The sequence below is a fragment of the Crocuta crocuta genome, unplaced genomic scaffold, assembly GCF_008692635.1.
Source record: "Crocuta crocuta isolate KB4526 unplaced genomic scaffold, BGI_CrCroc_1.0 scaffold103, whole genome shotgun sequence".
In the NCBI taxonomy this organism is placed as follows: domain Eukaryota; kingdom Metazoa; phylum Chordata; class Mammalia; order Carnivora; family Hyaenidae; genus Crocuta; species Crocuta crocuta.
Genome location: NW_027529192.1, coordinates 470,659 through 486,135, shown reverse-complemented (window position 1 = coordinate 486,135; position 15,477 = coordinate 470,659). Strand labels below are relative to the sequence as shown.

Genomic DNA, 15,477 nt, shown 5'->3' with positions numbered 1-15,477 from the left:
CTACCCCAACCCCCACCCCGCCCAGCCTGCCTGCCTCCCCCTTGCCATTCTGTACCAGGTTCTGATGTCGCTGCTTAATCTCACGGGTGCTGGTTCAGGCATTACACTCACCTGCTCTGCTGATTCCAAGCATGAAGCACAGCTACTCTCTTACCACACATCCTTGTTTGTTTGGAGGCAAATCGTTCCCTTTTATACTACACCATTCAAAAAAAATTCAACTTTCCTCTTTTTCTTTTGTTGAAGCAGAGGTGGCACACAACGTGACATCAGTTGCCGGTGTACAGTGGGGTGACGGGACGCCTTGGCGTTGTGCTGTGCTCACCGCAAGCGTTCAGGTGGACTTTTTATGATAGGCATGCGCCTTTGGTTTTGCTCTCCTCCTTTAATGTCTGTCCGTAGTTGACCCTGAGAAGATGAAAGCTGAATGGAAAAGGAATCAAGGATTACAAAAGAAATAATCCACATTTAGGATGTGTAACATCCACCAAGTTTCAGAAGCGGCAATTAGGGGCCTTTCAGCAGAAGGTTGAGAGAACCCCTCATTCCGTCTTAGACGCAACATAAAGACACTGACACAGGGGCTCACTGGGAGGCATTTGTACGTAGCAAGGAGGGCTTGTGTAGGGAGCGCCTGGCTGGCTCAGCTGGGAGAGCATGAGACTCTTGATCTTGGGGTCAGGAGTATGAGTCCCAGGTTGGGTGTAGAGGTTACTAAAAAAAATAAACTAACTTAAAAATCAAAAACAAAAAAGAACTTGTGTCTTTTGGGAAGGCCCAAACCATAGAATTGACAAGATAGACAACCAATCAATCCATCTTCGATGGGATTAAAGCTTTTGTTGAAATGGGTAATGACCGTAACTTTGGTTATTTTACGGGGCCTTACTCGTCTCTGATAGCCATTCCCTCCCCAAATATTAAAATTGAACTAGCAGAGTTTCTGCCAGCCTCCAGGCTCCCAGACCTTCCTACAAAGATCGTCACAAGAATTTTAGATAGAAGGATCAACTCTCCGAGCTCAGAGGCAGTTTTAGAGGAAAATAAAGATAATAGAAAACAATAAAAGAAGAAAAGATCTTTCTACATACATACATATATGTTTATATGATATCAGTTGGATATATCTCTTGATTTCAGAGATGAATGCCATAAAAAGTACTCCAGAGTAAATAGAATATTGGGTGTATACAAACCATGGTCTGACCTGAGTGGCCCTTTATAGATTTTAAACTAGGACTTTTTTTGTATTCATATAGAAACCATCATATGCTATGCTTCAAATATGCTGATTTGGCAACTCCCCAACTCATCGGGTTTGTCTGTTTTATGTAGTTGTTCCCTGAACAACTTTTGGCTGTGGTGCGCAAGAATATTTTACAAGCAGCATTTTTTTCTGCCTACTCTTTCTCCTTTCTTTCTCTTTTTCTACCTTCCTTCCTCTTCCTTTTTGTAATTAGCCAACTATTGCTGTATAACAAATTATTTCAAACTCAGCTGTTGAAAACAAACATTTATTATTTCATAGTTTCTCTGGGTTAGGAATTCAGGAGAAGCTTGGAGGGGTGGTTCTGCATCTGGATTGAAGTCAAGATGTTCTGTAGGGGCTATAGTCATCTGAAGGCTGGGCTGGGGCTGGAGAATCTGCTTCCAAGATGGTGTTCTCAAAGGGCTATTGGCACTTGGTCTTAGTTCCTCTACACAGGGTTGCTGGAGTTGCCGCACAACATGGCAGATGGCTTCCCCCAGAGCAAGTGGCCAAGGGAGAGAGCAAAGAGGAAGTCACGTTTCCTCTTATGATCTAGTTTTGGAAATGATACACCATCTCTTCCACCATATTTTGTTGGTTAGAAGCAAGTCAGTGAATCATTCAGTGTGCCCTCAAGAGGAGAGGAATCGGGTGCCTGTGTGGCTCAGTTGGTTAAGCATCTGACCTCGGCTCGGGTCATGATCTCATGGTTAGTGAGTTTGAGCCCCATGTTAGGCTCTGTACTAACACCACAGAGCCTGGAGCCTGCTTCAGATTCTGTGTCTCCTCTCTCTCCCCCTCCCCCACTCTCTCTCAAAAGTAAATATTAGAAAGATAAAAAAATAAGAGGAGAAGAATCCAGTTCTACCTCTTGAATGGAGAATTATCAAATAAACTGTGGGCATATTTTAAAATTACCACACCTACCTCCTTCTTTCTCTCTCTCTTGGAATTTTTGTTTGATGAAAGAAAACTGTAGTAGGACACCATGTTGCTTTCTTCTTTAAGGAATCAAAATAGTATCCCCGGGGGAAACCGAGTAACAGAAGACTCGGAACCAGAAAGCCAAATTCACTCTCAATTCTGTAGGTAAGAGACTTTGTGATTATGGGTGAGCCACTGAACCTTACTTGCCTCAATTTTATGGATTGTTTAGAAGCTTGACATTCTGTAAGGTTCTTTTTAAAGTGCAACATTCTGTTTTACTTCATTATTTATTTTTCAGGAAAGTAATACCTAACATTTCTTCTTTCACAGCCCCAAAGATCAAATTTGTAGTTCTTTGGTGGCACCTGGGTGGCTTAGTCAGTTAAGCGGCCGACTTCGGCTCAGGTCATGATCTCACGGTTCGTGGGTTCAAGCCCCATGTCGGGCTGTGTGCTGCAGCTCAGAGTCTGGAGCCTGCTTCGGATTCTGTGTCTCCCTGTCTCTCTACCCCTCCCCTACTCATGCTGTTTCTCTCTGTCTCAAAAATAAACAAAATTAAAAAATAAAAATAAAACAATAAATTTGTAGTTCTTTGGGTCTCTATCACTACATAATTAGTTGGCTACATATTTGTGTTCCAGCCTTTACCTCCCATTGGTAATATATGGGTTTCCAGTCAACCCCAACCCATATCAGGGTCCCAACAGGAAAGAGATGGCATGTCCAAAGGAGAAAATTAGGCAAGTTTAGCAAAGAGATTGTTACAACGGTGTGGGCAGGATTTAGGGAGACCTACAAGGCACAGTGAATTATCTTGGGACTGGCAATGCTGGAGAACAGTTTCCACCTCAAGCCAAATGGGGAAAAGGATGAGAGCTATTACCAAAACTCAGGAATGGAGAGGACTTTCCCAACAAAAGCTGTGATCATTGGTCTGGAGAAGTAGCCTATTTGCAGTGACCCCCTAAGAAGAGAGCTGAGGGATCAAATACCTAAACTTCATTTTCCTTCTCCCCTCTGATCTCTGATGTCCCATTCGTTGGCCAAACCCAAACTTAGCTGGCTAAGAGTAGATCTAACAAATGGAAAATAGGCAGCACATCCCCAAAAGAAAGTTAAAATTATACTTTGAACATGAAAATAGGAATAATTAAAACATTATTGGTAAAATCAGGCCTACACAGGAAGAACCCAACAGATTTTAATCCCCAGATATAATCTAGATAATCTGTGTATCATCATGGGTGGGGGGGCGAGACTTAATTGTGATTATATGTGAGAAAGATTATATTTAGTTGATTATATTTCCCCGTGTCTGGAGAATGAATGTATACATAAAAGGAAGGGAGTCTATAAAAGGGATATTGAGAAGGATAGAAAATGGCAGCTTCTCTAGCAGTGGCCAGAGGGATGCTGCCCGGACTCATGAACACCAATATCTACTGTGAGGCAGATCTTGACTGTAGAGTGTAGGTGACCACATGAGGCTACCACTGTGTGGTAACACTGGGCATTAAGATCATCCAGCTAACCCCCCTTCCCTTTGCTGTGATCCATTCTCTTTGAGTGATCTTGTGAGGGTAATCTGACTCCCACGTAGATCTGTCTATCATGAAAGAATACGCACTTCAGAGAGTCCAAATACCCAAATCGTTTCTATTTATTTTTATGACTATAAGTCAATAAATTGGCCTTCTGGTGTTTATGTTTTTTCTTATGTCATCACTTCAGTCAACCTGGCTAGGGAGTGTCCATTCCCAAAAGATGGAATTAGGCATAAAAGCAGATGATGTTTCTGTTCCTACAAAGCCAGAAGATCGGGGAAGTCCCAGCACGGAAGTGAAGGTGCCCTGGGAAGGCCTGCCAGGTGCGCTCACCTGTGTCGGCATCTATGGCAGCTCATTGTGACGTATCATTGCTTGTTTCATTGTCTCCGTTGCTGGGCTCTAAGCAAGGTTGATCTTGTTTTCTGATTTATTGCCAGAAAACAAGATTAATAACTATTTGTAGAAATGAATGAATGAATGAACTTGTCAAGAATGAACTTAGGTATATGGAGCTTCCCCAAAGTCACCGAACTCTGAAAATTTTCTTTCAACTGCAGCGCCTTAAAGTACGGGGTAGCTTGTCCGGAGCTCTGACCTTCCCTTGATTCTTGGTTCCCTCATGGACCCTCCTGTTTCAGCTTTCACGATTCCTCATTCGGAGCAGAATCCTAATCTCGTTTCATCTCTGACCGCCCCCCCATATGTATATTTAACTTGTACACTAATCTTTGTTGTTCAGCTTTACCATAATGCTTTCACCCCAACCTGCTTTCATATTTTTTTCTTTCCTTTTTAAAAAAATGTTTTAAATGGTTATTTATTTTTGAGAGACAGAATGCAAGCAGGGGAGGGGCAGGTGGGGAGGGAGACACAGAGTCTGAAGCAGGTTCCAGGCTCTGAGCTGTCAGCACAGAGCCCGACGCGGGGCTCGAACTGATGAACCCTTGTGATCATGACCAGAACCAAAGTCAGAGGCTTAACCAAACGAGCCACCCAGGTGCCCCACTTTCCTTTTCTATTTTATTTATTTATTTATTTATTTACTTACTTATTTATTTATTTTTGGTAAGGGGGTGTTGAGATTTCCTGGCTTTTATTAGTTTTTCCTTTTTGCTCCCATTTGTCTTTCCATTTCTGTTCCTTTTTCTTGCTATCGCTGCCTTGTCTTTCCCGGGCCCCTACCCCTTGCCTTGTTCCATTTACTCCTCCATCCACACTAAGTGAGGCACATTTTTCCTCTTGTGTCTCATAGTCTGGAGGTTCCTGGTATGGCTGTTGCCAGGAGCTCCTTTGCCTAACTGCCCTTTTCTGGCTCTGAGAAATTAGATCCCATGTGCCATTTTTAAAAAGTTCTAGGGAGGTTGGGGGATGGGCAAAATGGGTGAAGGGGAGCAGGCTTCCAATTATGAAATGAATAAGCCACGACGATGAAAGATACAACACAGGGAATATAGTCAGTGGTGCGGTAATAGGGTTGTATGGTGATGGTGGCTAGGCTGGTGAGCATAGTGTCAGAGCACAGCGTAGCACAACATAAGGTGTAGACTTGCGGTGTTCTGTCGTACACCTGAAACTATGTAACACTGTGCATCCGATAGATTTCAATAAAAAAGAGAAAAACATTCTATACTGCAAAATTTCAAGAGCACACAAAAGTAGGGAGAATAATAGAAAGAATCCCTATCACCTAGCTTCAACAGTTACTAACATTTGCCAGTTTTGTTTCTAGATGTGACTTTCCAGGATTTTCGATGAGCAAGCTCTACCTCCAGCAGACACCTATGAACCAGATCATGTTTGAACGCCCTCTGGAGCCACAGAACGTTGGCCGCTTACTGCCCTGCTTGCCCTCACGTGCTCTGACCAAACCTCCGTAGTTCTCATTGTGTTGTTCTGATACCGTTTGTGGTCTTCTCTCTCTCCTCTCCTAGACTGTGAGCTGGTTAAGGCTGGGAGTTTCATCCTCTTCCTTATCTCCTGGCTGGCAGCTTGCACGTAGTGCCTAACACTTGATGACTCTAACCAAAAAATTCTGGGAGCACGTGGGTGGCTCAGTCGGTTGAGCATCGACTTGGGCTCAGGTCACAATCTCGCAGTTCGTGGGTTCAAGCCCTGCGTCAGGCTCTGTGCTGACAGCTCAGAGTCTGCTTCAGATTCTGTGTCTCCCTCTCTCTCCCTGCCCCTCCTCCTCTCTCACACTGTCTCTCTTTCTCTCTCTCAAAAATAAATAAACATAAAAAATTATTAAAACTTTTTTAATGTTCTGGAATGAATGAATTAAAAAAATATATTGCAATGACTTACCTATTTCACATAAAAAAATTCAGGTATCCTGGTCACTTCTTGGCAGTGGTCTGTTCTCCCTTCAGTTTCCAGCGTTTTTTCTCGGAGGCATTGCTGTTTTCCCCTCAGTTGATTTAGGCTGCATGTTTTGATACCACCATTAATACCATATGTGCATTGTACCTATCAGCCATTCTGTTTCTAAATAATAGGAATGCCATGTATGTGTTGGGCACTGTACAAAGTTCTCTGCAAATGTTATCTCTGTCAATCCTGAGTCACAAGAGCCCCTGAGCTAGAAACTATTATCATCGTAATTACCAGATGAGGAAGCCTTGGTCCAGAGAGGATATGTAACATGTCAAGGTCACACCACCAATGAGGAGGAGTCCATATCTAAACCTAAGTTCCAGAACTTGAGTATCTATCCACTGTACCACACTACTGTGGCTGTGTCTTTATCTTCAGTTGGCTAAGTGCTGTTTGTATCCAGTCAACACTAAATGTTTCTCTCTGGATACCATGTCCAAAATAAATAAATCGCTCTGCTCCTAAAGCTTAAGTCTTGCTCTTTTCTGCCCTCTCACCCTTGGCAACTGAATCACTGCAAAAATGCCTCTTGAAGTCTTCCCCAGTGACTTTCTAATCTGAGTTCCCACACAACATCCTCATGCAGACACTTGTTGACCACTTTTCATCTTACGCTGATGACAAATAGTCCTCCGAATGGCTTCACAATCGGCTTGCCTTTCCTTCAGGGACCGAAGAAGTCTTTCTTCTCCTGCGGAAGTGCAGGGCTACACTAACCGGACACTTCGCGCATCTTTTCTCTTTGCTTGTTGGTTCCTGATTTCTACTTTTACCTTTTTCTTATATCATCACTTCAGTCAACATGGTCTTCAAATCTCCCCGTCCTTGGCTTGCTTACCATCCTTATCATGTCTGTGATAGGCATATGAGATAGGCTCATAGTTTTCTGTACCCAGCATCACTTTGGGGCATCACCCTTAACAGCCATCCCTTTTGATCTGTATGTTCTGGTGGTACTGACCTTCCTCCTGGCTTTAGGGCTGGGTGTATGAGCCAGGCCCAGCCAATCATAATTCTGAATTACCCCAACCATAGTAATTGCACCAGGATGGGCACATGACTAATGGTGTCGAATCCTTCATGAAGTCTTGGGCTATTGATCAAGAGTCATTCTCTCCCGAGACTGTAGATACTAGGGATGACAGAAGCCTGAAATTGCCAGTGGCCATCTCTGTCATGTGCAGAAAGAGCATGCTTACGAATGGTGCCTTCAGTCAGTTAAGCATCTGACTTGAGCTCAGGTCATGATCTCACAGTTCGAGGGTTCGAGNGGCCCCTAAAACATTAAAAAAATTTTAAAAAGAATGGTGCCTTCAGGGGTGGCTCAGATAGTTAAGCATCCGACTCTTGGTTTTACCTTAGGTCATGATCTCACAGCTTCTTGGATTCAAGCCCCACATCGTGTGTGCTGGCTGCTCACAGCCTGCTTGAAATTCTCTCTCCATCTTACTCTACCCCTACCTCACCCATGCTGTCTCTGTCTCTCTCAAAATAAATGAATTATTAAAAAATTTTTAAAAAAAGAATGGTGTCTTCACAGAGAATACAGTATCAAAAAACAGAGAGATACATATTCCTGACCCTGTAGTTGAAAGCATAAATCAAACCAGTTAAATCACCTCCACCTCTGAACGTGATAACCGGCAGATATTCTACAGAGTATCTCTCTATACTATTATTAGGATAAAGGGAACACCTACCCTTCATTGATTGTAAATACTGTGTTTGATTGGGTGTTAGGGAGGAGGCAGCTATAAGAACAAGAAGTTTCAAACCTTGCCCTGAGCTGGCCTGAGGGGTTCTGTAAAAGTTCCTTGGGGGACACCATGGAAACCAGAAAGCGGGGCTAAGAATAGCTTTATATTTGTTTTCTATACTGGGCTTCAAAATAAGGTTTCTGAAGAAAGGGTCTGTTGCTAACAAAAGCAAAAACAAAAATCCTTTGAACATCGGTGCAATGTTTACGTTAGTTCTCCTAGAAACCCAAGTTCTATCCTCTGAATCCTGCTTTGCACCCTGCTTTGGCTAGCTTACATCCCCCGTCTACACAATCACCGCATTGCGTGTCATACTTTTTGTCCCTCCCCGTCTCAGGGGTGATCAATCAGGCATTTCCTCCACATACTCTTCTCTCCTTACTCCTGGGTGGCAGCCAATTCAGGCGTCCAACAGAATTCCAATTCAGCAAATGTTTCGTGAGTACATGGTAGTGCTGTGTGCAGTGTTCCGTAACATTCGTGAACCCTTTCAACTCCATTTGTGTTTAATGAATGAGGCGAACTGATCATTTCAAAGGTCATAGGGCAAATTGTTGGTAGAGCTAGAAACAGTACAGCTGCTACAATAGGCAGGTATAATAGAAGGAGCCTGAAATTGGGGAACAGACAGACTTGGAGTTGAATCCTGATTTGTAGCGTATTTCTTTTTGGAACTTGAGCAAGTTATTCAAGCCCCGTGGAACCTCTGTTCTCTACCCATAAGATGTAATATTCTCTACCGTGTAATGACATATGTGGATTATATTAAATAATGTGTGAAACATATTAGCATGAAATTGGCTCAGGAACTGTTAGTTTCCTTCCACCCCACCAGGAAATACGGGTTTCCTCCGTCCAGGGTGATACGTATGTAAGAGAGGCCTGTGTTGTGTAACTCCCTCTCCATACCGTTTTCCATTGAGGTCCTCATGCGTGTAGGACATAGTATATTATAAGTCATAATATTTAGTCATTTCATTATGGATAATACTCTTGTTGGCCAGGAGAGAGCAAAGGCCTGTTACTGTGGATTCACAACACTAAGATTCCAGTAGGAAAGAATCAATACCAAATGGCAGAGTTTCAACAAATTGCAACTTCTCTCCAGCTGTCAGAGCCCAGCTAGCATTTACTGAATCAGCAATCACATATTTAGGCCTAATGATCGCTACGCACTGTTTGAGGGGCTGGTGCCCATTGTAGTGGGAACAAGACAAACTAAGTCTGTGAAAACGACGGAAGTAGATATGGATGGCCTGTCCGCTCTGCCCTTTGCCCTTCATGGCCATTATGTTTGCCGCAATAGCTTAGGATGGGGGCAGCAAATTATCGTTTTGTACGGCTGTGCTAAGAATGATTTTTACATTTTTAAAGAGATCCTGAATAGGCTGCGAAGCCTAAAATGTTTGCCATCTGGTCCTTCAAACAAAATATTTGCTGACTCTTGGTTTAGAGTGACCTTATGATTCTTTCATCAAGACCAGAATAAAAAGTTTCATGGTATAATTACTAGAGTATTTTTTATTAATAAGTTGTTATCATATAAAGCATTATTAAGTATTATTTATTATGGTTGTTAAGCAGTATGTTTTACAATATTTATTTATTTTTGAGAGAGAGAGGAGCACAGTTGGGAGAGGGGCAGAGAGAGGAAGACACAGAATCGGAAGCAGCTCCAGGCTCCGAACTGTCCGCACAACCATGAGATCATGACCTGAGCTGAAGCTGGATGCTTAACCAACCGAGCCGCCCATGGCCCCCTGATTGTTAAACAGTACTAAAGGGTAAAAAGCGATGGGTAGTAAAAACATAGATTTTTATATCAATTTTGCAAGAAAGTACAGTAAAACCTTGGTTTGCAAGCATCATTTATTCCAGAAACATGCTTTAACCCAAAGCACTCGTACAGCAAAGAAAATTTCAAGAACCATTGGCTCATTTCCGATCATGTGACATTTAGCATCATGTACGACTTGGATTGCAAGACATCTTGTGTTTTTCAAGTTAAAATTTATTAGAAATGCTTGCTCCTCTTGCAGAACACTCATGGAACAAGCTACTTGCAACCCAAGGTTTTCCTGTAATTCTCTTTTGTTAAGTCATTTGATTATCACTTTGTTTTCTTAGACTATGTCCTCCACAGAAAATGGGGATCTTCCCTATACAGCTTTTCTGGGGTTTTTCAATGTTTTTTCCCTGTACTAAAAAACAGAGGATAAGAAGATGACCTGGGGAAGGGTCATCATTCCCCTGTGACAATGAGGAAGGAAGGAGAAAAATTACTCTGTTGTCACTCCAGCAGTTGACAACTGAAAAAAATCTCTTTGCCATACCGTCTAAATATGCCCGGCAATTCCTGCCTGCACATCATTTGTTTAAAAGGGAACAGCCTTCCTTATACTTGTCTAGATGTTTCTTAGCACTTTCTCTTTCGTGCTCACATATCTTCCCTTCCCTTCCTGCTTGACCTGGCCTCCCCTGCCTGGGCAAAGTGCGGGTCACTGGCTAGTGCACTATTAGTGCCTTTGTCTGTTGACGTTCACCTCAAAGGGTAACTCAGAGACTGGGGGTGGCACCTTCTTCTTCCTCCTATAAAATACTTCCAGGTAACGAGACTGGCGGTGCCCACCTGAAGCCTTTGTAGGCTGCCCTGGTGCCAGCCCTCGTATAGAAGAGCCCATGCCAAGGCCAGCTCACAGGGCACGTGACGTGGAAGCGTCCAGCTCCAGGCGCAGTGTCCTGGGCTGGGTGTTCACCGTCTAGTTCCTGCTCCTCTTCCTCTGCTTCATCTCGTTGGACCTAGGCCAGCTGCCCAGCTTCTGAATGCCTAAGTTCTCACGTCTGTGACATTAAGATAATGCCGACTTGCATTTCAGCTTCTGGGAATAGAATTAAACTGTATATGGACATTGATGTTCCCATAGTAACGGTCACGTAAGGTACCTAGCCTGCCACCGGAGGCAATAAATTATTTATGATAAGTCCTTGTAAAAACTCCTGTCACCGTAATAAAAGATTCTTACAGGAAATCCTGGGGATATACTTTCACATTAATTTGCATTCATTATTTCAGGGAGAGTTCACTCTGCTCCCAACTACCAAATTCTAAACTCCCAGAATCAAATCAGTTAGCACAGGCTGGAGCTGCTGAATTCAAAAGCAGAACGGAGTCCTCCCGTGGCCCCAGCAAGGGGAAGGAAGAGACTGACTTCCTGGGGCTATTTATTAAAACCTGGGAGGAGTCAGTGGGTGTGGCTTATCCGGGGAGAGAGGGCTCCAGCTTGGGGCTGCGTGAGGCAAACAAGAATGATGGCTATACTCTACAGAAACCAAATATGTTGTAATATTATTAGTGTTATTATTATTTGGGGGAAATTTTAAATGTACAATAAAATGCAAAAAAAATGTAATAATAATCACTCGTCCTCATTCAGAGATAACCATTAACATTTTCGTTTGTAGCCTTCCTGCCTTTTTTTATACTTATATTTTTCCAAATATTCTTTGGTGGTCTGCTTCTTATATTTGTGAACATGTTTCCAAGTTATTAAATATTCTTTTCAGAACATAATTGCCTGGAAATACACTATAAAGATGTATCACAATTCACAATAGGTCAACATTTAGGTTGTATCCTGACTTGTCTTTTAATTTAAATTGATTCGTATGCAGCCTGAGATCTCATATTAATTTAGCTGACAAATTTAGCCCTACAAATATTTCGACCCATCCATTATGCTTCCATTGCTGACAACAGGCTCTTCCTTCCCAGTGGTGTTTGCTATTAGCCCACAGGGCAAATACATCCAAACACCCCTTCAAAAACACATTTCTGTGAAACTCTGTCAAATTTTTATTTTTCCATATTCTTTGGTCCTTGCATGTGGATCTTTTGCCTAAAACATGATTTTCTCTCTTAATTTTATTGAAAATGTATTTTTTCTTAATTCTACAATGGTGAACTACAATAGTGATCTTCATTTTAATTTCAAATTTATCCTTATCATTCTCTTTTGATAATATGATTTGACTTGCTTTTTTCACAAAGGTTTTATTCTTTCACCCAGATGAAAGGATAAACTTTTTAGTATCAAAATTCCTTTAAAAATTCATTGAGGGCCTCGAAGAGCTTTTGGTTATGTGAGTTATATCTATTGCTATTTACCATATTAAAAATTAAAACTGAGAAATTTAAAAAATACTTTCATATTTTATTTTAAAGTAATGCTAGAAACCTATAACATTAACATAAATACTCATTTTATGACAGATAACTGTTATTTTTCAAAGCAAAAGCCAGTGAGAAGAATGGTATTGTTTTACATTTTGCAAATCTCTTTAAATATCTAGCCTGACAAAAGGCATTTGGATTCAACAGTCTGCTTCTGCATTGACACCATTGCCATGCGTTATTTTCGTTGAAGTTCATCTATGGAGAAAATCCTGCCTCGCACAGATATGTGGTTGGAAAAGGAAGGGCCTGGCCAAGGCTCTGCAAGATCTCTGGGCTCCCTGTGATCCTCTCTCTGCCTACACTTTGGGAACCACTGACTGTAAGTGCTGGACAGCCTTTTTATGCTTCGGTTTCCTTTTTGTAAAAATATGGTGGTAATAACAGTATTTCAAACTATTCTGGAATTATAATGTGCAAACTGCTACAGTGACAGGTAGAAATCTACACCTGTTCATAAAATAGGAAAACTGTTCTCTCTGGGGCATTTGGGAGATATGTAGTTATCCAAAGTAACGTGGTTACTAAAGCAATAGGTATTTCTAATAGGTTATGTAGGTTTCACATTCCACCGTGGCAACCCCAAACTAGGAATTTTTGTGGTTTTGGTAAAGAGCCATTTTTTCAGGAGGGTAAGATATGAATTCTGGCTCCCTTTCAAAGTGGAGATCTAGTTCTCTGAAACCCATTGCGTAGTTATCTTGGCATTCTTTGATCTATAAAATGAACTCATGTGTCTTGTTTTAGCTTAGGTCAAGGGTAGAACTAATCCATCCCTATTGGACATTTTAAAGCCAGAATGTAGGTTTCCCCTGGCAGACCTCGTTAATGGGTTCTATGTACTGTAACTGATCCAGTTACAACAGCAGGAGTTCTGTTTGAATTGACACAGTGACTCAGCTTGGGAAGATGAGATTCAAGGGGCAGGATGGCACAGAACCCTTTGTCCTTTATCCCCACCGAGGTCAAATGGATTGTCCAGCCCTGGGGAGAACCACTCACTGATTTGGCGTTGCTGTGAGGGCCAGATGTGCGGTGGGGCCCAGAGGTTTTCCTCTGATCTGCCCCCAATTCTGGGTTGTATCTCAGTGTAGCATCTCCTGTTGTTGAACAGGGGTTGCAGCCCAGATTTCAGAGAGCCTGAGTTGCGTCTGCATTTGACAAATGGAGATAATGGGCTGGGTGAGGACAAAGTGAGAAAACATAGGAAATTGTTTTGGAAATGTTGTAAGTGCAAGAATTGTCAGGGTGCCTGGGTGGCTCAGTCGTTGAATGTCCGACTCTTGATCTCAGCTTAGGGCTTGATCTCAGGATCTTGATCTCAGGATCCCGAGTTCAAAGGCCTGCATTGGGCCCCTGTGTAGGGCATGAAGCATGCTTAATAATAATTTTTTTAAAAAGGTGCAAGAATTGTTATTATTACTCTTAAACCAGCCTATTACACTGAATAACCAGCCTAGTGTGAGGAACTGTGGTGACTAAGGACATACCAGGGGTTCTTTGATTTGCTTCTAGCAGGTCAAGGGAAAAAAAACTTGTGGGATCCTTCCCAGATCTTGTTACGCTAATCCTCTCTGTGGAGTTCCTGAAGTTATTAATTTAATATTGGCTAAACAGCCCTTCGTAGACACCCCCCGCCTTCCCTAAAGCCACAAAAGAAAGGTATGGTCTGGTACTGAATATTTTTATCTCCCTAAATAGTCACTTGTTCTGTCACACAAAATTGATTGCAGCCTTCATTACCAACAACTTTATTTTTCAAGGCTTTTCTACGTCTTTGGCGTCTAAACGTAGCTGATAACATCATGGCATATAGTCATTGTGAAAATATAGCATATACTCCAGCGTGCACGCCCAGTGTTTTAAAAATCCTCTATTAACTAATTTTCAGTGTAAAGTGAGAAAAACCTTGGCACGGAATGAATTTTTGAATTTAGAAATTGGTTCTTGAGTGAAATCTTAACTTCTTTGTGTTTAATTAGATTTCAATTGCTGCACTTAAAAAAGGTCACCTAAATTTGGAAAAGACAACTGATTCTAATTGTGACAGTCACACACTTGCTGAATTTTATCAGAAAGGATAAAGCACTTTTTTCCATTTGCTAAGTAACATTTCTGCATACTTCCACCACAATGGCACACCAAAAACTCTTGGCATCTAAAGAAATGAGGTAATCATATCTGAATGGATTAGGCTTTGATTCCTTGTTACTGCAGCTTCATCAGCTCCTTGTACGCAAATATTTTAGACTCTGCACACCAAATTTTCTTTGCTGCGATAATGGAACTGTTTCTCACGGGTCTATTAGAGGTGTTGCAGGTTGCGTAAGAGTGTGTCTGCAAAGCACTTAGAGTGTCCTCAGATAGCTGGAAATAAAGAGACTTTATTTCTAGAGAACCAGGATAGGATAAACTGAGCGACTGAGGGAGAGGACTCAATAGGAATCTGGGTGGGGGACCTTGAAAGAAGGAGCCCTGAGGAACCCCGCTCTGGGGTTGCAGAAGCTTCTCCAGCTGCTGTGTCTACTGTGTTGATATGAAGCTACTAGGCTACGTAGAATCATCCAGTTTTTGGGTTCCACGGAAAATGTAGTTATGTTCTTAGGCTCACGGCTGAGCACTCGACAAAAGCTCCAGCTTCCTGGGAACCATGTCAGCTTAGCTTATATATAAGTATTGGCCAAAATATTTTAGCAAAAATCATCTCACATAGACCACTATCCAAGCATCAACCGGATTATCATTATTATTGTTTTCACTCATGACAGTTTATAAAAAGCCATGAATTTTTTTCCAGTTTTTTTTTTAAGATAAAATAGACATATATCGTTATATGTTTAAGGTGTATGACATGATGATTTGATGAATGTATGAATTGCAAAATGATTACTATAATAAAGTGGGTTAACATATCCATCACCTCACATAGTTACCTTTATTTCCCTCTAGTTTTATTGAGGTATAACTGATATACAGCTGTATAAATTTATTTTTTTTTTAATTTTTTATGTTTTATTTATTTTTGAGAGTGAGAGATCACAAGTGGGAGAAGAGGAAGGAAAGAGAGAGAGAGAGAGAGAGAGGGAGAGAGAATCAAAAGGAGGCTCCAGGCTCTGAGCTGTCAGCACAGAGGCCCTTGCGGGGCTTGAACCTGAGCTGTGAGATCATGACCTGAGCCGAAGTCAGACGCTTAACCGACTGAGGCACCCAGGCGCTACCAGCTGTGTAAGTTTAAAGATGGACAGTCTAATGACTCAGCACACATATATTGTGAAATGATCACCACAATAAGTTTAATTAACATCTCTTCATATCATTGCAAAAAATTTCTTTTGCCTTGTGATGAGAACTTTTAGGATCTCCTTTCTTAGCAACTTTCAAATATACCATACA

At 41.8% G+C, this 15,477-nt stretch overlaps 1 protein-coding gene across 1 annotated transcript in view; it reads right to left on the bottom strand.

The window, feature by feature from the left end:
- The window catches only part of PRKAR2B (protein kinase cAMP-dependent type II regulatory subunit beta), a 116,089-nt gene extending 112,024 nt beyond the window's left edge, over window positions 1-4,065 (bottom strand). The window contains exons 1-2 of the mRNA XM_077758335.1: window positions 4,054-4,065; window positions 326-423 (exon numbers count right to left, since the gene is read on the bottom strand). Coding sequence (XP_077614461.1) covers window positions 326-423; window positions 4,054-4,065 — 110 coding nt within the window. The remainder of the gene's footprint in view (window positions 1-325; window positions 424-4,053) is intronic.
- Window positions 4,066-15,477: the final 11,412 nt, after the last annotated feature.